Source organism: Mycteria americana, chromosome 14 (genome assembly GCF_035582795.1).
Source record: "Mycteria americana isolate JAX WOST 10 ecotype Jacksonville Zoo and Gardens chromosome 14, USCA_MyAme_1.0, whole genome shotgun sequence".
Lineage (NCBI taxonomy): Eukaryota > Metazoa > Chordata > Aves > Ciconiiformes > Ciconiidae > Mycteria > Mycteria americana.
The window spans coordinates 7,136,910-7,159,558 of NC_134378.1; the positions used below are offsets into that span (position 1 = coordinate 7,136,910).

The 22,649-nt window shown below is 39.8% G+C and overlaps 1 protein-coding gene across 1 annotated transcript in view; it reads right to left on the reverse strand.

Annotated features, from left to right (window-relative positions):
* Positions 1-22,649, reverse strand: part of STK4 (serine/threonine kinase 4) — a 48,484-nt gene that overhangs the window by 21,111 nt on the left and 4,724 nt on the right. The window contains exons 4-10 of the mRNA XM_075516935.1: positions 21,298-21,412; positions 20,576-20,740; positions 19,998-20,165; positions 19,295-19,432; positions 18,530-18,658; positions 15,993-16,179; positions 2,343-2,500 (exon numbers count right to left, since the gene is read on the reverse strand). Coding sequence (XP_075373050.1) covers positions 2,343-2,500; positions 15,993-16,179; positions 18,530-18,658; positions 19,295-19,432; positions 19,998-20,165; positions 20,576-20,740; positions 21,298-21,412 — 1,060 coding nt within the window. The remainder of the gene's footprint in view (positions 1-2,342; positions 2,501-15,992; positions 16,180-18,529; positions 18,659-19,294; positions 19,433-19,997; positions 20,166-20,575; positions 20,741-21,297; positions 21,413-22,649) is intronic.

The window sequence follows — 22,649 nt, forward strand, 5'->3', positions numbered from 1 at the left end:
TTTTTTTTTGGGGGGGGGGAGGGGGGGGAGACGGGAAGCTCCAGGTGCTAGTCACATAGGAGGGAGAGGAATACAGAAGAGAAGACAAGGCATATTTATCTAGTCTGCAGCAGCACAAAGCAATAATATTTCAATCATTTCTTAAGGCCCAGGAGGAACTCGTATTCACCTAGCATCTCACTGATCTCATCTTTACTTGGAATCCTGCAAACTCTATAGACAAAGTCTGCTCAAACCTGCCTACTTTGGCAATGCAGAAATAAGTCATAGCTGCAGGCAAGTCTAGGAGAGATGTACTTGATACACCTACTAGTGAATGCATATTTTCTTATTCCACAACGCTTATTGCATTGATGCTTTCAATTAATAAAGCATTAATAAACATGACTTTTACCCATAGCTAGCCAAGTTGATCTATTTTTAGCCAAACAGGAGAAATACCCAGTTTTAAGTCTTTGAATATATTACACAACCTGAGGTTACTGCTACTAACTCTCAGATAAGCACTATAGAAATACCCACATGTATTTATTAAGGTTGCTTTCAAGCAGTTTTCTTACCCTACAGAAAAGAAAGCAGCTCTGTTACAAAATTTGCATGCAAGACAGGCTGGTATATTCATACACAGTTGAACTAGAGAAATACATACAGCTGGGAAGCAAAATTTCTACAAATTACTACATGAAGGTGACCCAAAGCCCGATTTATTGCTAGCTTTTATTGCTTGCTTTTATTGCTTCCAGCGCACTGGTAATCTATGCACATGGCAATACTTCAGTACTAATGGAAATCAGTAAACAAGGTCACATGCGTGTCAAACAGTTGCTTTGCACATTCTAAAAATACTTGTAGGTCCTGTTTGCTAGAATGGCACCGACCTCTCCTTGTGTCATCCGCGCTGCCTGTGCCCCTCACTGGGTGTAGCCTGCACCTATAGCTCACGGTATACACGGCAGAATACATCCTACTCACTGGAAATAAGGGTAACTGCTAAACTTGTTAGCAACCAAATTAGAAAGTAAAATAATTACAGCAAATTTCCCCTTGGGCCATCTTCTGCAGCCTACTAAAGACTTCTAAGATACTCCAAACCAGCCCATCTTTCCTGGGAAATACCACACATTGAAAAATAATTGTTTATCATTAAATTAAGTTACAGCATGTAAGGTGAATGAGATAAACGGAGTATCTGATTCGACTGGAATTGTGTGTTTGGCCCAGACCCTGTGATACACAGGCAGCTTGCAGGTTATTTTTGCAAAACATGTTTATGCAGTAACTTTAAGCCTTCAGGCTAAACATAATGTAGTGCAAAGCACTACAAGAGAGGGAATGCAGCAGGTCCCCTCAGCTAGCCATCCTTTTCAATCTAAATAGGAAAATTTGAGATGCAGCAGCAAAGACAACAAAATATATGTAACAGCAGTAGTCTATACAATCTGTACAAAGAGAATGAAAGGCTCCAGCTATTATTCCAGCCTTAAAGTAAAGCATCTCCTTGAGTCGTGACTAGCAGAGGGATTTCGCTTTCCACGCTGCTTTGTGAAGGTGGAGTGAATCTCACCAACTACTGAATGCAGCATGACAACCTGAACCACGGGCAACACGAACAGACATCATAAGGGCGCACAATGCACTTAAAGTAAAAAGTGCTTGCAGTGAAGTATCATTGAAAGAAGATGCAGCAGAGGGAACAGTGTTCAGCAGAGCATGGATCTTCTGGCATTTTGAACTCAAACCAGAAATTTTCCATCCTCACAAAAAGAATTAAATCATAAAACGTATGAATAATAGATCTTTCTTTGGACTTCTGAAAAGTTCCTGAAAATTCTGAGCATGTGAACTTTAGTCAGGAAGACTGAAATTGAGGATTTGAGAGAGAAATGAAGACAAGCTCGATGTTTACATAATAAAACAAAACCCAGTGCCAAAGCTTGAGAAAAACCAAGGAAATTCAATGGTTCTAACACTGTTCTTTGTCAAACACTACACAGTCAGGATTTGCATTTTCCAACTGCCATCTGGAATTCTATTTTTTTTATTTTAAATGCATAATGGAGAAGTAAAGCAAGATAGCTTGTACTTTCATGTCCTCAGGCTTTTTTTTTTTTTTTATTTTGCTTGTTTTTAAACAAGGAAAGTATACAGATAATGACTGGTTATGATTACCAAGAAATACCTAAAGAAAATGAGTTTTTCAAAATGCCTCATCCAAACGCATTAGCAATTAGAATCTCCTCAAGTTTCCATTAGTCCGTCAAAACAAGAAATAATCTTATAGCAGCTCTGACTAAAACTCTTAAAGATTGTCACATTGATTGAATTTCAAAGTATAGACTTACAAATTCGTAGTCTCCATCCTGTGGTACTTTCCAATCAGATGAATTTTTTGTCTGGCCAGACACATTCTTCCCAAAGCTATTGATTTGATTCTCCTTCTCCTTCTGCTCAAAATATTCAAGGAATGATGGTTTGGCTGGCTGCATTGTTTCATCCCTCCCTGGAAATATTAAAAATAAAAAAACAATTGTTTTGAAAAATGTATTTTTGGTTATACTGCCTTACATCATGCCCAGAAGTGATTTTATTTTTTTAGCACACACTAAATCACGTAGTACTGCTAAAGTGCTATTTTTTCAGAAGCTTTTCAAACATAAAACTGACTGTACAGTGAGAAGACTGTAGAAGGGAAGCTTAAAGCCCACCACACAAGTGATTACAATGCTGGAGGCCTTGGCCTCTAGACCTGCAATCCATCCATCAAAGCACACTACCACGTAACTGAGCTTCATGCACTGAATGCTAGAACTAAACTGCTACCGACTAGAGAGGTTGGGTTTTTTTCATCCCAGCTAGGTTGCATGCACTGCAAAATATGCAAAGTTCCAAAACTAAACAGTGTTGTTTTACAAGCAGAAACTCATCTTTATATTTATAAATGGAATAGTACAAAAGTGAGGCTTTCAGAGACCACGTCTACCATACAAATATCACATAACTTGCCTTGCGTAGACGTAGTAAAGTTCTACATTTCTTGGGTAGAAAGGATTAATTAGTTTGCAAAGCTTCCTTTTTTCTTTTTATAAACAGTCAGTTAGTAAGTTTTCAAGTTTACTGCCCTAGTTTTCTTTTTGTAAGTTAAATTCCTCTGAACACACTTCCTTATTGGATTACTCAAACAAGTCAGATCTATAGATTAAGCATTCATTCTAGACTGCATTTAAGACACTCAAGGTAATAAGAAATGGGCAAGGGTACAAAGAGACAGAGGAGTCAAAATAACCCCCTAAATATGAATACTTTGATTTTTAAGAGCAGGTCTCATAAGCCTCCCAAGCACCATTCTGAATAACAAAGAGTTCACCCATTCTGATGGGTGAACTAAGGATATAGCCAAGAGCACAAAGCTTTAGCACAACTAGATTTACATTATTTTTATTTGTTAGAACAAGCAGAAGTTAAAAGAAAAGGAAGAACGCTGCTGATCCATTAAGAGCAATGAGCTAGTAAAACATTCTCATAGGGCGCCTAGGTATGTTGGGTAGTTGGTGGGATTAGGGATACGAGCACTAATGTATCCCTTCTTCCTTCAGCCATCACTATCCGAATCCCTGCCCATGTGACTTAAGTACCACTACATACAAATAAATCTAGCAACGCATTCAGCAAACAGGTTTCCATCACTGAAGGAAGAAATGCAAGGTCCCAAGTTCCCAGATCAAAGCAGATCCCCAGTGCTGTTTGGAGAGAGAGGAGGTGGGCTCCACGAACAGAGGCAGCTTCAGCTGTAGGGTGACGACAGCGCAACAGGGAAGGAAGTGATGAAAAGCGAGAGGATGAAAATACTGATTCCTAGCAGAGACGGCATGAAAGCAAATACAGGAAGAAACCACAAAATTTAACTTCACAGCAAGACCGAAAGACCTTCACTATCTCCAAGGGAGGATTTCTTTACTAGTGCAACCGGTACAGCATCAGATGCTGCCCAGACTACTCACACTTAAAACTGGCCTGTCCTGTGAGTTACAGTGCAGCTAATGCCTTGTGAAGAGTCTCAATGTAAATGAAGAGGCAGGCTTGCACAGAAAACATGCTTTAACAGGGCTGCACCACAACACCATGACAGCTGCAAACGCAGCTAAAGGCTACTCGCAGCTTAATGCCATTGTGCTGCTCTTTACGATAAAATGCTTCACAAAAACCTGTGAGCATGATGGAAGTAAGCACTATAACAATACCTAGTAAAATGGGTTTGTTCTGATAAAATATGGTTCTCTAGACACTGGAGTAGGTTAATCATACTTGAAACATATGTTTTTAGGCAATGCAGAAACCATCTTTTTCAGAAAGCAGGATTAGGACTAGAGTTAACAGAAAATGGCATCAGAATAGCCTAATTCTAGACTGTGGAAACAAGTTCACTGTCGAATGCTGTACATTTGAAATAAATATAATCTGTCAGGCAGGCAATCAACCAAAAGTTTAGAGCTTCAGACAAGCACACAGGGAACGGAGCCATCCTTTGAGGGGTTTGTGGGGTCTGCATAATGCAGAGACTCTCCTACAAGAGTTTGCACAGAAGGCAGGCTATCGCAAGACAGTACTCGCTAAGGACATTCAGCAGTGCTTTCCTCTTGAAAAAATATTAGCTACTCTGGAAACCCATTAAGATTTAATCACCAAGTATTATTCTTGCACATAAAATTGCCATCCAGTGATCCAGAACTTCCCTGGCAGACTCTGTCTGATCCTCAGACAAGTGTATGAATTCCATGGTCAGCTCCGAGATACTTTAGGAAGTTATTTGTCTACAGACATGTTAAATACAGAACAAATTTCCGCAAAGTATGAGAAATCTTGGCAGGATATTTGGGTTGTGATACTGAGAGAACTGTGGTTCTACACAGCCTGAAATGTCATGATGCATTTTGAAAAAGCGCTGCATGGTACTGCCTCTCCAGGGTCAGCTAAAAGCTCGAGCATGAACTGAAGTGCTTATACTTTTGCACCATGACAACTAGAGCAAAGACAAATTATTCTACCCCGGCAGTAGTTCCCCTTTTTTTAAAAAACAAAACCAAAAACTTCATTGTACAGAATTGGATCAAGACAGACACCTTCAGACAGGCTGTGTGAAGGTCGGTCAGGGAACACGTCTGCGAAGTGGAGAACAGATTTGCTGTTGGGAATAATTACTGAAATACAATAGCAATCCAATTACTGCTAAGTGATAAAATATTTATTCAGAATGAAGTAAATACACCCCTTGTATTCTGCTGCAGTCCAGCCTGCTTGAAGCAGGAGGTAAGTTATTATGGCCAATCGTGGCAATGTTTAACACGAAGAGATTTTGTAGAAATAGAGGAATTCGTAACTGCCTAGGCTAACCTATACACAGCTTACCAACAGCCAGCCTAGGCCTCAGTAATTCAGGCTTCCTAGGAAAAAAAAAGAAAGTCTAAATCAAGCTTGTACTCTCTGTTTTGAAAACAGCTGTTTTCAGCATAGGAGACTTTGAAAGCAAGTGTTTCACTCCAGTGACATTGGCTTATTAATTTCTTTTCTACTTATTTACTTATTTTTTTAAAGACTGAATTAAGCTCTGGCATGAGCGAACAGAGTGTCACTTAAAGTAACCACGCTCATTTCCCCACATCTTGTATTTTACCAAGAACTGCAACATTTGTAAACAACTAGTTACATCTACTGAACAACCACCTATTGCAGCATCACTGACTTACCAAAAGGCATAGCCAAACCCAAGCTTTATTTAATAAAACGTCTGTTTTCATGCCGCAGTGAAACAGACAAAGAAGGAAGCACATGAAGTGGTGGGGATAGTTTATAATCCTGAGGAGTACAACTGGATTTTCAGCCCCACCAGTACAAGTGACCAAAAAGCTGGGGGGCTGCAGAAGGCTGCCGGGACACCGAAGGGGTCTCTGCCATGCTGAGAGGGTGGGAGGGAAGGGGGTTTGTTCAGCCTGGGGAGGGCAGGAGGGGCTTTAGCTGCAGTCTCCCACCCCAACAGGCCATCAGAGCCCCGCTCTCCCCAGCGAAAGGATGAGAGGAACGGTCTGAACTGCAGCAAGGGCAACTCGGCTGAACATAAGGAAGAAAGTTTTCACAACAGGGATGGTTGTGCAACGGAGCAGGGCTGGAGCGACTGCGCAAGGCCCTGAGCAACCGGATCTGACATTGCACTTGGTCCCAGCCATCACACAGGGAACCGGGCTGATGACCTCCAGAGGTCCCTGCCAAGCCAAGCTCTTCTGCGACCCTCGCTCTTCACACCTGCTGTCAGACACCTCTAACCTTGCAGTCACCCCGGGCCTTTCAAATGCATGCAACATTTAGTCACCAACTTTAGTACCTTTCTACACATCAACATGTAACACTGCATCTTTATTTAATGTTGTTTTGGTTTTTGTTTGGGCCTTTTTTTGTGTTTGGTTTTTTTTTTTTTCCCTAAACTGATTAAAATAGAGATTGCTAACTGACAAACAAAAAATGGAAAAAAGCTAATATAAAATGAAAAATATCTGGAATAAAGATCTAAAATGTCTGAAATTTTAGTTGCTGCTATGATCTCAGTAGGGGTGCGTATGCAGCAAGACCAACAGAAACGTTCCCAGAGACAGAAAGACATTACACCAAATCAATTATCATCCCAGCATGACTGGATTTCTTTTCGTCAATCTTGGCACTTAACAACAGAGTCGTCTTTCCAAAGATGATCTGCTATTAATTCAACACAAGAATCACACTGCTACATCTTTAAGATTTTGATAACAGGCAGCTGAAGACAAAAATTGATCACTGCTATTTGCAGAAGCAGAGCTGCTGAAAGATGACACTGCACTGAACATGTCTGTGCCAAAAAGCATTTAACTTCCTAGTTTTATAGGGTTAGACTAAAATATGAACATTTGACAGAAAGGAAGATCACAAGTGTGGCAGAGAAGAGCCTTTTATAAGAAGGTCACCCTGCGGTGACAAGAAAGACTTCACCGTGCATTTATTTTGGAACCTAAAGAGTCGCTTATAAGGATGAGCTGCGAGAGCTCCCTGGAGCCATTAACGGTCTACCATTTAGATACGCAGTCATCTTTTTAGGAGCTGTATTAATTACACAAATGGAACACCACAGCTCTGCTGGAGCTGGTCCAGCTGACTGCAGAATTGCAGGTTTGGGCTAGCTGTACAGAGCCACAGGCGCTGGGAGGACCGCTCGTCGTTTAACCTGCTGTGTGGTGAAGAGCAGAAACCCTCCACGGAAAACTCACCAAGCACTGTCTGGTATAAAGTCACGTTTAGAAAAGTATAAGAACATCAGTATTGTTGTGTGTGAGAACAGAAAAAGATGTGGAACTGGTGGCTCCAAAGGTAGAGAATGCTGTAAATTGTGAACAACAAATATCCCTTTAGATTTTGATTTTTAAAGAAGCACCATGCTAAGCTTACTACTGGTTTCAGTAATAGTGTTACCCTTTCAGCACTGGGAAACAAAGTCCAACTGCATCTGGTACCATGCAAGCTGGGACAGTCCCTACTCAAAGCACAAACAGCCCAGACAAGCCAAAAGACGACTGACAGATACAGGCAGGGCACTGCAAGAAGCCAGTGAGGCAACATCAGCGACAGCCAGTGGCCTCAGCATACTGGATCTTCTCCCCTGCTAGGCTGCAGCAAGGGCAAGTTTTAAGAAAAAACTAAACCAATGTGCTCCCTCCCAAAAAATGTCAGCTGTCTGAATACTTGAGGGAATGAAAGAGGTCAGTCTTAGTGGCTGATTGCAGCATACAGACCTCCTTACATCAAGCAGAAGATGACAAAGAAGGTGTGGAGAGCCTTCAAGACATTTGTATTTCCATATGATGCTGCAAAGAAAGCAGAATGATAAAGAAGAAACAGCACAGTCAATTAAACCAGCAAGAGATTTACTTTTTTTTCCCCAGCAGTAAAGAATATCTGTGAAACCAGATCATTCAGTATCATCTAGTCCCAGAAATCAAAGCACTCATTTTGCTGATTTTGTCAAAGTAGCTTGCACAATTGAAAACTTTCAGAAGCTCATGAGCTTCAAAGGACGCCTTCAAAAGGAAAGCGGGATTTACAAAGTCCTTCTATCTATCTGAACAAGCTTGCTGAGTAATGAAACTAGAACTTCTGCTTTTCTCTAAAATTATTCTTCTCTACTCAAACTTGACAGCAGAAGAATCCTTGTTTTGTTATTCTTTCCTCTTTAAAGAGATTGCTATTATCTACCTAGGGTGAATTCTAGAGTCACAAAGCTTGTCATGAGAGAGAAAGATGACCTCAGGAACACATTTTGTCTGCTCTTTACTCAAGTCAGTCAAGTTAATACACTTAATACTTAAAATACCTATTCTTGAAGCCACGGTGAGAGATTTCCTCCCTTATATCACAAAAATTGGAGCTAGAGAGTTGTGGCTGGGAACAGTCAGGAGATCATGCTACAAATTCATCTACAAAGAAGGTAATGTAAATCAACAACAATGAAGTGATCAATTCCTACATTAGCAATATAAGACTGAAACGTGGTATTTGGTACAGGTATATGTATTTGTCAAGATTTTAGGAGGCTGCAATCTTTAGAAAAAGACAACTGGTCTCAGCTCTGGAGAATACTTGTGTTTACAAGAATGAGGTGTCAGGAGCAACAAAACAAAAAAAATTTTAAGTTGACTCGTGCTAGTAAAGTATCACAAACGCCGTGCACAAAGCTCAGGAAATTGCACCCCTGTGAGCAGGAGCTCAAAACAGCTCTGCAGAGATGCAGTGAAGAGCACTCACGTTAACTTTAAAGAAAGCAGAGCTACCATTGCCTTTAGTCAGACATAATGCCAGAAAGGATCCCCTGGGACGAGCAGCACAGTCTTCTGCTATCATATACAAGATTATATTGTCCCTTTCACAGAGGGATCAAGATCTATTGTAAAGCAATTGGTTTGCTTTGTCCTTGCTGTTGACAGGCTTGCCGCTCTCCTGGAGTTATAAACCTTCTCATTTCCAGTCTGAAGTTTATGGGTAGCCAGCGTATATGCACTTGTTCTTGAGCAAGCCTCAGCTCTTTGGCATTCAAACCATTATCCTCTACAGTGTTCACCTTCCCTCCTTGCCCTTTTTAAGTTTTTTATTTGTCCAATGTCATCTTTCACTTTAGTGGTCTAAATAAGCATAGATCTTCCACTGACTTCTCACGTAACAGGCTTAGTCCCCAGTAGTCTCAGTAAGTTTCTGTCTGCTTTAGATTGAATTATGTAACTTTAAGGCTTAAAATGCACACGTATTTAGGATGCACAAAACAGCGCCTGATGATTATGTGCAAGCAACACTTCATTAATATTAAATTTCAAATGGAATTGCAGTTTTATTTGCTTTAGGCTATTTCTTAGAGATCACAGATGAACTTTAGCAGCTGGACAGCATAATTTGTACAGTATGAACAGGACTGAGTCATTTTATGCAGCAGAGCAGAGAGATGCCAATTTATTCAACCAGAGCAAAAAGTGCTCCATCATTAACGAATTCACCCCATGGCACCACAAGCTGAGATTTCCTCACATTAAAAGCAGACCACATAACACTTCATATATATTGAAGCTTATGAGGACAAGTCTTCCCATAATTATGGCCGATCTCAAACTAAATCAAAGCAGAACATACCTGGCAGGTCCTGCTATTGAGAAGGAGCTCCTAAACGACCATAAAAATCAATGCTAGGTATCTTAACTAATCTCTTTTAATGAATATAAAACATCAAAGTAATCTAAGGAGAAGAGTACCAACACTCATCCAAAGCTGTGGTGTATATAATTGAGGACTCTTTCTGAAACAGGAGGAAATCCTCACAGTAATGAAAGCTGTTTAAGACCAGGTTACCTCCTTTTGGATCTCTTTCACATAAAAACTCAGAAAATATTATAAATATATAGCAGCTTTCTTCCTCCATCACAAATTTTCAGTGGACACCTTACGTCTTTCACCTCATTAGCCTGAATTGCTAATTTAGTCCAGCAACCACAGTACGTGACATAGGCAGCGAGATGCGAAGGTGCATCGAGAAAGAAGGGAACATTTCATATCCTGTGTCATCTGGCTCAGGTTCTGATGAATCTTAACGAGAAACAACCTCATTGACAGGGATGCAGTCTTCAGGTCCAGCACGCTGTGGGTAACAGCTCAGGCTCCCCAAAGGGCATATAATCAAGTAAGCGTTTGCTAACACCCTTCCTATTCATAACCCGGAAACTCATTTGCTTATCTAGAGAGAACAGAAAACAACATGGCAATGAACATTTTTTTCCTGAAGCTTGAAAATCTGCTGGTAAAAATGAATTTGGTTTTAAGCTTCTGCAATTAAGGAATTTAAGAGTTTACAGAGTTTTCCTCATGCCTGCTCAGGAGGAAAGCTTTCTCCAGGGTTTGTTTTGATCCAGTAGGAAGTGAGTTTATTCTTAGAAGAGACAGGTAGGTTACAGTTTGCCTGTACGTGCAAATATATGCATGCGTATGGGACAGATATCCTTACTAAGTGATTTACTACTACTCTGTCTCTTGGTTGAGTCTCCTGAAATATATTGCCTCCTGTATGCTATTCAGGACTCTGTTACCCATACTCTTTCTCAAGGCAATGCTTCTGTCCAGAAAAAAAAAAATCCCCCTACTTTCTATCCCCCACCATCACAAATGCAAGGGTGCTTAATAATCAAGTGTTAGGAACAGCAAAAATAGCTGTGTTAAACACATACATCTCTTTCTCCAATTTCAGTGTCTCTGAAAATATAAATATTAAACAGATGATTAACTTTGTCTTAACATTAAAGCTTTGTCAAATATTCAGGACAACCAAAGGTGGACAAGCATCCAACTTAGATCCTGGACTTAACTTTTCTTCACGCACAGAACCACTGTTTCAATTGCTAACACGCTGCACAGAACTCCAGTAGCCTACCACTATTCAAACAGAAAACACAAAACTCACAGCAAAAACCCAACAACAAGATGACAGCATATACAACTCCTCCCGTCGCTCAAAAATCGTGTCTGCATGTCTGCACAACTTGATATAAACTCTTAAACAAAATGTGCTGGCCACTGTTTATGTCACGTTTGCCAGCAAGGCTGCTATTAAGATAAAAGTAAAAAAGTAACACAGCTAGAAGACTTATCTGTGAAGATTTATATTCTCCACACCTCAAGAGTGGCAGTCCAATGCTTCTTACAGTTCGAGAAGAATTTAATCAATGTAGGTGTTTCTATAAACTGTGTGTTATTTTAATGCATAACGCTAAGAGTGTTTTATGGTCCAATTATGCCTAGATGGACCAGTTTATTTTAAACACGGAACTGTACCACTGGACATTAATAACCCTAAGTAGCGGGAAGCTGCTCTGAAGAGCTATTGTCTACGGAGAAAACCAGAGGCAAAACACAGCCAATATCTTTGACATACACATGACGCAAATCCTGACAAAATGTGGAGCTATTCTCTACAGTACCTGCATCAGCTATTCAGATAACATGCATCCACACATTTTTGGACAACTACTGATATTACACCACCTATAGCTACCTCAGCTACATACCAGTAATACCTTATTCAATTATAATATTAATGCAATCACATAAACTTTCTGCCATCCATATTCATTCTGCTGTTCACATTACAGCTTTTACAGTCATTGCTTCACATGAAAAATTACAGGTTAATTAGTGGAGACAAAAAGTTTCCCGAATCTTGGCAGTAACACTTCTCTGGTTTAGGTTTAAGTGTCACCCACTGGATGCTTCACAAAGCCACCAAGACTAACAAGCTTATTTTGAATCATTTTTTCTAATAGGAAATTGCCCAGTTTGCATCCCAGCTCATTTAATTTGCTAATGAAAGCGAATCTCCCCTCAAAAGGGGAAATACCTTTTTAAAAGGACACAACCATGCCTAGCAGCATGGGCATGGTAAAAGCATAACAAAACCCAAACCACCCCTAACTTTATTGTAAGAATTAAGCCTAGAATTTTTTATTTTAAACATTCTCAAACTATTAAGAATTTTTACCTACACATTACATTATCAAGGTAGAGGCAACAGCGTTATTAGAGCTTCTGGTCTATCCCTGCACCAGATGCTCTACTGAATGCGTGCCACGTTAACAGAAACCCCACACCCGCAATTCTCCCACCCTCTCCAAATCCCTCATTCACCTCGACCCAAAAACCAGACAGCCCAACTCACACCACTGTTGGCAGTTCTACATTCTCCAGTGTCGTTTTATTTGGTGTTTAAACAAGCAAACTTTAACATACAAAGTAGGACAGATTATAGTACTAGACAAACTAGATTCTATTTCACTTGGATCTGATCGTATTGCAGAGTCCAAGGAAGGCAATATGTTTATCTGCTTTATCATAAAATTATGTTCCACTCTTTACATCAAAGAGAAACTCATGCCAAGTTTCCACTGTCTAAAAACCTACAACAAATAAAGCAGAAAAAGCAAAAAAAGAAAGAGTAAAAAAAAGCTGCGCTGTTTACTAGCACTATATATTCTCTCATAGAAAAATCACAAAAAGATTATTTCAGACATATTCACAGTTCAAAAGTTATTCCAGCTCTCAAGCACAGTGGAAAACGTCTCTTATTACAAATGATTGTTCATCTATAGTTCTTCAGCTACTTCCAAAGTTTTCCTGGAACGGTTTAACTGCATACATAAGTGATCTGTTAGCAATCAATTTATAAGTAAAATGTGTCGCAGCGCAATTTAGTATCTGCGGTTTCAGGCAATCACTTGAATGCTTTCACAATGCATAACAGAATGTCATAGTGACATTTTTAATGCTGCCTGAATATTTATATTGAGTGCCCAGAAAAAGGAATTTAAATGAAAGAATGAAAATGAAAAGAACTGAAAGAATTTAATGAAAGAATGAAAGAATTTAAGCAAAAAGAATTACAGCTCAATCAACTACAAAACAAAACTTCCCCTACAATGTAAAATAGTAGAATTTAAGAATGCTTTCCCTCTGAGCCTGAAAAGTCCTAAAGTGATTTATGCAAGAATCATTTGCAAGGCTATCGGAAGTTGTTTGTTAGAGATTTCTAAGACAATCCTGTCTAAAGCATCATATTTCAATGTCCCCTAAACACTTTTTACATTAAAAAAACCCAACCAAACAAACAAACCAAAAACTGGTGAAGCCACAGATTTATTTTTTTTAATTTAGGAGGAAGGGCTAGAACACAAGCTCAGAAGCCTGCAGTTAAAAAGCCCCAGACACCTAGGAAAGCTAAATTCTCTTACTAATGCCGTGCAAGAAAAATCAGATCTTTTTTATTGACTTAAAACAGGTTTTATTGTGAGTCATAACACAAGCTGCCAAGTGAAATATAGACTTCTTCAACAATATGAATCAATGAAGCTTCTTCAAACTCAGTGGTTTCCAAACAGCATTATTACATTTATATTTAAGATTACAAAAAGAACTTGCTCCAGAGAGTTCTGCAGCAGGCTGATGAGCTTTACAGTTAAATCAATTTAACTGAATGTTAAGAGAACATGAATATGGAAATGGCAAGCTGAAAAATGGAGCTATAGGCAATTCACATGAAGGGCAAGCTGCTCAAAGACACTGCCTTGCAGTGCGTCCAAGAAACAAACACAGAACTGCTCTGTGCTGTAGCAAGAATTTCAGCATTACACTGCTGGGGAAGGAAGAGAATAAGGTATTAAGGAAAAGTTAAGTTTTAGTCTGGTAGAATCATTTTCATTAACATCAGATTTCTTGTAATCAAGGTACAAGTTATCAAAATGCAGCACAACCTGCAGCAGAGTGCTGAGGGCAGCTGGGTTTCACGAGACACTACTGTGTGAAATCCATCGACATGAAAGCAGTGCCACTGGCAACTATCACCTGCACCCAGGATCCCAAAATGCTTCCTCCAGAAGGCAGAGCTGCTCAAGCACTTCTGCCGCATACTCAGCTTTGAACACTGTTACACAGCAGCAGATGAAGAACAGAGTGTTTTTAAGAAGTCTGAAGTCTAAGAGGGGCTTAAAATAAAAAATCGACTCTCTAGTCACAGAGATCTAGAGCTCTTAGAGCTTGTTCTGGAGCTCCCTCTTGAGGTTAGATACTACACTATATTAAAGACATTGCTATATCCTCATAACTGATTCTACTCAAAATGAGACTATGTCCTTGCAAAAGAGATATTATCAAAGGCATCTCCTCAAACCTTTGTACACTACTTCATAGAGAGCATTAGATGCTTTTGAGTTACAAGCACTGCAGTCTTAAAAAGATGGTGAGAAGATAAGCACATGGTAAATGCAGGAAGATAAACTGAAGAGGCACTTTACTTACACACCTTTGGTAGCCAGTGCAGGAGCACCACAGACAGTAAAACCTCTGTCATCAGGAAATGGAACAGTACACACTGATGATGAGAAACTAACAGTGTTGTCTATTTGCACAGAAACTGCAACTTCACTAGGTTTATTCAAGGCTGTTAACATGTCCCACTCTTTGGGTGACCTTTTAGCTACTCTAAGCATCCGTTTCCTTGCTAGAGCTACCTTGTTCCACAAAACCCGATGGTATTACTCCATCGTCTTTGTTGCCCTAAGCTGCTACATCGGCTGACACCTTTGTTTTTTAATGTGCTGAATCAGTGTTCGACAAAGTTTGGAAGACACTTTAAATGGGTTCTGCTGAAATTTCTCTCTCAAAAACAGTATCTTCCCACAAGCTCTAGAGGGCCCCCACATGGAAGAAGCTTTCAACACCAAAATTCCAGAGAAAAGGACTTCTCCAAACTCCTGTTGAGAATTTTTTCTTCTCCCACAATAGCTAAAGGTTCAAAATCAGATGGCCAAGGAAGTCTTTGGAAGCAGTGCAAAGAGGCAAAAGAGCAAGCCTCGCCTATGATGGAAGCAGTGCAAGGGCCAAAAGAGCAAGCCTCACCTATGATGGCCATATTTTACTACTGCTGAGCCCCCACTCAGCACTTTCCTCAGTCCTTGAACAAACATCCATGCTGGCCAGCTGAGTCATCTATGACTATCTCTGCCTCAATATTGTTGAGACTACTCAGTCAGTGAGAACGGATTTCTATAAGAATCCGTAATTGAGAAAATATTGTTTTTCTTCTAGTCATACTTTTCCAAGGAGGCTCTCCCTGCCATCTCTCTAATAAAAATAAAAAAAGGTTTTGAACCCTTTTCCAGGTCAAGCTAGTGAGGTCTTCACAGGGATCGAAGTCCCATCATTTTAAATCTTACATCTTATGACAAGGCTTGTAGTTTTAGTAAGCTTTCCTATTTTAGGGCAGAATGGATTTCAACTTGAATGGCTCGGAACAGCAACACACAGTTTATTCAGTTGTCCTTAGTGATTAAAGTAACACTAAAGAAACACACAAGTCTAGAGAGATGCTAGCTCCTCCCACTGCATGCCTTGCTGTGTTTGAAATGTGCAAGATATCTGTCATTTCATAAACGTATCCCTTAATTTGATGCATCACTTCTTAAACAGACTTGCTGTTTTCAGATGCCAGGTTACAGCCAGACCACCTTCTAAAGTGACACAAATTTTTTTTATTAACCCTATGCTAGAGTCTCCCTCCTCTACATTCTGTGAAAAGAGACAAAACAGACCAAAAAAGAATCAACAAAAAACCCATACTAGCTAGAATCAGATCTTACTCGATCAGCACAGAAGCTTGTGGAAATTGTGCACAACTCATCAGCTATACCAAGTGCAAGACTAAAAAGAATGGCTTGAAACTTGGACCTAGAAAGGGTCTCTTCTCTACTGCCAGTGGGTATTGGCCTAAGAGCTTTAGCTCCCTACAACTAAAAGACATCACAATAAGCTACCAAAAATATCAAAGCAGGCTGGGAATACATATTGTAGCCCACATTAGGTCCTAAGTAATTTTCTAGAAGTTAAAGATATTTTCTTACTTTTCATCGTGCCCTCCTCCTCTTCCTCTTCTGTGTTTATGACCATTGTACCCAACTGGGATTCCAAGGTGCCATCATGTTCTATCATTGTGTTGGCTCCATCACTCATCGTGTTGATAGCTCTTATGGTACCAGTTTCATCTCCACTCGCCCTCACCATGGTACCTGAATCGGTTTCATCTTCTTCCTGTACAAGGATGCCATAAATACATTTTTACTGATGGTGGTGAAGTCCTATGAAGAGTGGCTGTATTCAAGGACACTACCAAGCCTTACTAATTCAGATTTTTACAAATACACACGGAAGCAAACGACATTTTGTTTTATGCACTTAGTTCTCTCCCTGTCATCCCCAAGCAGGTAACAAAAAGTCTTCAAACTTTTCTGCAAGCGTGATAAATAAGAGAACAGATAAATAATCAACAGAAGCTTCTCAATGCAACACGTATCTCATTTCTGACCTGGCGACCTGTCCATAAGAGTAGATTAAATACTCATTCAGTCAGTAGTGTTTCTATTCATGCTGCCAGTTTTAACAGCTGACCTAAATCCCCTATGTCAAATGGTACAGTTCACTGAGGAGTTATTAGACAGCAACAGGTCTAAGTCTGGAGTGCACGTGGCACACCAAAGAAAAATGATCGCCCTATTTTTTAGGAGTCTGTCTTTAACATTTAGGTAGTTTTACTTGCTATAAACTTCAGAAGCACTGAAGAAAAATGAACTGATTTGCAAATCTTTAAAAAAGAATGAAATAAGTTATCAAAGTCTAGTAATTTTTTCAGAAGAAACTTGTTTCTTCTCTTTTCATTTGTTAACAGGTATTAATACTATAGAAGTTTGAATTTTTGCTGTCAAGGTTCAAGAGACTGACTGTAGGAAAACACAAGCTCCTGAAACAAATTCTGGTAGGATAACTTCCTGGCAGGTAGTTACGTTAGCCGGTGGTAGTAGTTTCATTAGGTGGTAGTAGTTTAGTTTCATTAGGTGGTAGTAGTTTAGTTTCATTAGGTGGTGTGTGCTTCACTAAGTATATATTGCGACTAGGATTTAATGAAGAACAAGGTCAAAATTTCCACAATCTATTTAGTTGCTTGGAAATATGGAGCAGCTATCCAACTACAAGAACAGAAGTCACTTCCTAGGTTTACTGTAGAGTTTCTAGGCATCTCACCTTGGATGAGATGCTCATGTTTTGTTGTAAGGATGAAGTTCACAGTTCTTTATGTGTGACCATGGGCTTACTGATCTGTATTAGTGTTAGGGGGAAAACACAGGTCTCGCACATCAAGCTGTAATACTCCATCTCAATGTCATTGAAGGAAAGAAGTACGCCCCTCCACGTTCTGGTGTGCCATGCATTTTATCTGTTCTGTCAAGGGTGTCTATATAATTTACTTCCCAACCTCAAAACCAATAGCAAGAGGAGGAGAAAACTACATGAGATGTTAATGGAGGAAAAGTAATTTTATGTGGAGATGAGTGGGTGAGAGGAAGTAATAAATTTGTTAGCTACACGTCATTTAACAAAGGACTACAGCAGAGATTTCCACAGCACTTGGGAAGTGCTTGGGAACACTTTTCTGCTAGCAGACACGGAGTAGAGAAGCTTCAGGAAAACACACACACTGACAGAGACCACTCAACTCTGCTACAAAGACACCATCTCTCAGCAATGTGACTCCAGATCAGTCAGAAACAAAGGAGAGAGGTCGGGACGATACTCTTAGAGTCAACATCATGGCAACATGACCAGTAACGTTACTTCCACACTGAACAAATAGGCAGTCCTAAACTGGAAAACTACATGAACAATGTCTTCAGCATAGATACTGTGGACCATGCTATTCAAGTCTAACCTCTGAAAAGGACTCTGGCATACAATGCCTTTTGTTGCCCATTTCATTTATTCAGGTTGAAGCAGGCAGAGGCTCAAAAAACAGCTTTCAACATGCTTTCCATATCACATGCTGTAACCGCTGAAACAAGGAGCCCAAACTTAAATTCACAGCAATCCCCTGAACACTTGTCATGCCCTCACCTCAGGTTTCTGTCGGTTGTTCTTGTGTAGCAGAAAGTTTCTATAAGGGGGGTTCTAAAGCACAACAATAGTAAAACAACAGAACATACTTATATCATAGTGCATCACAGATGATATTATTATTTTATACTAGGATAGCAGTCTAAGAACTGAATCTACAATGAAAAATTCTCATTACTGCATAAATAATATAATCCAACTGGGAAAACCTATCAAGTCTTTTGCATACGCTACTTTGTAGACTTATTCAATCACAGGTCTTTAGCTACACTCTAAGCTAAACAGTAAGCCATACGTGCTGGCTATCCCACTCAAATATAAAGATTGAGCAGAGAGCAAGCATTGGGTTAAGCAGTCATAAAGTAGAAAACTCAAGAACTAAGTCAAATCCACGGGCAATTAGACAAAATACTGCAAAACCAAAAACCAAAGCAGCTACGCCTTATGAAAGGAGCAAGAGTTTGGACTTCATACACTGTTACTATTAAATACTCACTGAATTTTCTTCATCATCTTGATCTAGTTCACGCTGTTGTGCCTCTTGACGTTTCAGCTTGATATCCATTGCTTCGTTAATCAAGTCCCGCAGAATTGACACTCCTTTGGCACTTTTAACAAATGGATGCTGAGGAGTATTGTAAAAACAAATCAGCACTGCATCCAAACCAAGATATAACAGTAAAACACTGTTACTGTGGCCCACTTCCAATCAAAATTAAGGTTTAACTCAATACATTACTAAAATAAAAATCCAATACTTCTGTTTGGCACAGGAGGGAGACCTCTCACCCTCCAAACGTGCTCCAAAGGCACTACTGCTGTGAGACCTTGGGCTCATTCCCCTCCCACAACTCTACTTATTTCTCTCCTTAGCAGCTTAGCTGTCAAGAACCAATTACTCAGATCATCACCATGCCTACACCATTTTGAGCAATCGCTTTCCTTTAGCCTCCCCTTTTTAGTGTTTTAAGAGGCAGTTTCTTGGCAGTGCTGGTGAGAATTTGAAAGTAAAAGCCAAAACAAACAAAAGCCAAACAAACAAAAAACAACCCAGAGAAGACAAAGATAGGAAGCTGGACTGGTTCTTAGAGAAGAACTGAAAAGTTGGAGTCGAGTGTAAGATTTGTAGAATCAGGTATTAAAAAGTAAAATCTGTAGTGAGCAAGAGCAAGAAATGAAACCAACATCTCAACAGACACGCAGCACTGCCTACCCCAGCGAGCCTTCTCTAGAGCTTATGTTCTTGTAAGAAAAGGCAGACCTGCAGAAGCTGTGTTGCAGTGGCACGCTGCTCCGGGCTCTTAACAAGACACTGTTTTACAAAGTCCATGAAATTGTCTGACCAGAGCTCTGGTTTCCGGAATGTTGGAGGTGGATTGGTAGGAATCATGAAAATTGCCTGAAAACAGAAGAATATTCCAGATTTCCAAACAAAGTTTAAAGCTTTCCAACAATACAACATAAATATGCACAAGCATACACTGGTACTAAAGAATGACAGACTTTTCAAGTTTGCTGCTTCTGAAGAGTTTGTGCCAATATTATACATAAATTTGCTCAGAGGGATCAAGTAGCAAGAAATCAGACTTCTCTCGCCAGGTGCTTACACCTCTGTCTGAGCCATTATATGCCCCAAAAGGTGTGAATCTGCCATTTTTAAGTGTTAAAAATTTGTGCTTGCATAGAAAAAATCACTTTGGGTAATACAGCTGAAAATATGTTTCTTCACACCCACCATAGGGAGCTTCAGCTATGTCTTAACAGAAGAGCATCATGATTTTCCTTGCCATGCAGATTCTCCTTCTCAAAGACCTGTTTTTCATTTAATCAGCAGTACAAAGAACTGACAGAAAATCATTTACTCTAAATTAAAAGCAAGATGGTATGTTAACACGTTATGCAGCCAGCTATAATAGCAAATCCTTTCTATACAGCAATACATTTTAAAAGGCCACAGTCCTTACCCTCATAGGATGAATATCTGCATATGGTGGCTTGCCTTCAGCCATTTCTATTGCAGTGATTCCCAGAGACCAGATGTCTGCAACACAGTTATACCCAATTTCTTGAATCACTTCTGGAGCCATCCAAAATGGGGTCCCTATAACTGTGTTCCGCTTTGCCATGGTGTCCTGAGAAGAGGAGCAGGATAAACATCCAGACAATGGCAACTGTATTAGGCACACACATTAATTAATGAATTATCACCCTAATTGTCTTTCACTTGCACACATGCACATTATTAGATTCAGTAAGACTGAGATAAGGAGGTCTGCGAAGAGGAATTGAAATATGCTATACAGAAGTTACAAATATCCTGAAGGAAACAGCAAATGCTATTGCAATCCATTACTTGGGTATAGCAGCTTCCACAGAGGAAGCTCTACTCTAATCTCTGGCTGGTTTAGCATCTCATTATGTTGACGTAAAGTGCTAAAAACCAGTTTAGAACATTTTCTCAAAGTCTTCACAAGCACGTCATACTCACATGCAGGTTAAAAAGATAAACTGAAGTGTACACAACCATCTTGGTTTTACTTACTGTAAGTTGTCCTGCCACTCCAAAATCTGCAAGTTTAGCATGTCCCTCTGTATTTAGCAATATATTTCCAGCTTTGATGTCCCTGTGTATTTTCCTCATAAAATGCAGGTACTCTAGTCCTTTCAGTGTTGATTGCACTATTGTAGCAATTTCCTCCTCTGTGAGCTAAAGAAAAGAAGAGTTACTGCCAACCTAACAGTTGCTGAGACTTAACACTATTGAGTTTCAGTCTGTGTTTTCCTGAGATTCACTAATTGCCATTTAACTGCCTTCACTAAAGGTTGCCATACTAATGGGAAATTAGTTAGCGACTTGCAGCATTATGTAGTAGAATTAGATTACAACCAGCATACATATACACACGTACTGTATTTCACATACCATAACCCTTTCTCAACTAGTAACCCTTATCCTGCAATAGCCAAAGTAAGGCAAAGTAGAGTCTGTTATTCAGAATCAGTCTGGGTTTTCAGGAAAGCCAACAAACCAAAATCTGCTCCACCAATTACATGATCCAGATAACCAAAACTCGATGAATGTAATCAGCTTTCCCATTTTCAGAGGAACAAAGGACCTGCATCTCAAGTTATGGCCAATGGATGTGTCAGGCATTGAATACCATGAGAATTATGCCCAAATGCCAGTGCGTGAACTACTTGGCTTCCTTGAGCTGCTGGACACCCATATTTCCCATTCATACTTTCAAAGGAGAAAGGACGTACAGTTTTATTTCGTAATCGAATAATATCAGACACAGATCCAGCGCCGCAGTATTCCATGACTATCCACAGGTCTGTGTTCTTAAAATAGCTGCCATAATATTTCACCACATGAGGACTATGAAATGTGAAAAAAGGAGAAGAAACAAAGGGTCAAATACCAGTAACCAGCATAAGTGAATAACCAAAATACACTGCAGAGTCCCTAAGTATGTTTTAGAAATTCAGAGCTGAAGTGCCACTGAAACTCTTGATCAAAAGTATTCCAAAACAATCTGAACTTGCACAGGGCTACTGCCGTCCTGCCAAGCCTCTTCCCCACAGCAGTGCTCGTCTGTCCTGCCAATAAGTCAGTTCAGAGAGCTAACCTGTCTGAAAATAAATCCTATAGAAATAAGGAGCGATCAGCCTTCAATCTGGTTTAGCTCCCTGAACCGGATTACAACAAGGTCAGTGCTGTGGCAAGCAAGAAGGCAGGACAAGGGAATGAGAACCAGACCATGGCAGTCCCTGGTAAAGTTGCTGCAGAGCATTTGCAACCAAATGGAAACATTAAATAAGGTCCAAAGTTTGCTGGAAAACAGCTATCATGTTCAGTAAGAGGAATGTTCCCCCACTACCACATGCACCTACTTGTTTCTACAATTTAGTCCAGCATGTATTTTAGGAATCCAGTACAACCTAAGACTGTCTCTCACAGTCAGCTATCTGGCTGCCCAAAAAATCAAACAACCTGGTAAAGTGTTTGGTCAGAATAACCATCTGTCCTCTGGAAAAGGTAAAGCAGAAAACTAACAGCAAGACTGTTCCTGATTTTGTGGGAACAGAGCTAAAGAACAAAAGTGCACTTAATCTATTCTCTGCTGAATATTTTCTAATGAAAAACTGTAAAACTAGCAAGTCGGTCACACCGCAGCGTCCCGTAATGCTTGCACAGAAAACGTGATGCTCCAGTGATCCACTCCCTCTGCTGTTCACAACTGTAAGGTCTCATTTTAGGCCCTACATTGTTAATATTTAATTTCTTTTAGGAAAGAGACACCTAGTAATGCTTTCCAAGTTACACAGTAAGATTGTTCACGAACAAATTCTTTTAAAGTTACATTTTGTTGTCTGCCACCAGTCACTGTCATTTAAAGATAGTGAGAGTGAAGTGCAATAGAATAAGTGACTGGAACCATAGTTTTATATTGCTAATGTAATTTATTTTAAATGGTTTTCCATGCCTGAAGTCCATCAAAGTAGTGTTTCTTAAGGCTAAATTCATAATACCAGAAGAAATTAGTGTATTTTAAACTTTCAGTCTAGGACACACTTTGAGAGGAGGTCTTCTGCACCCACGAGCTCTTCATTAG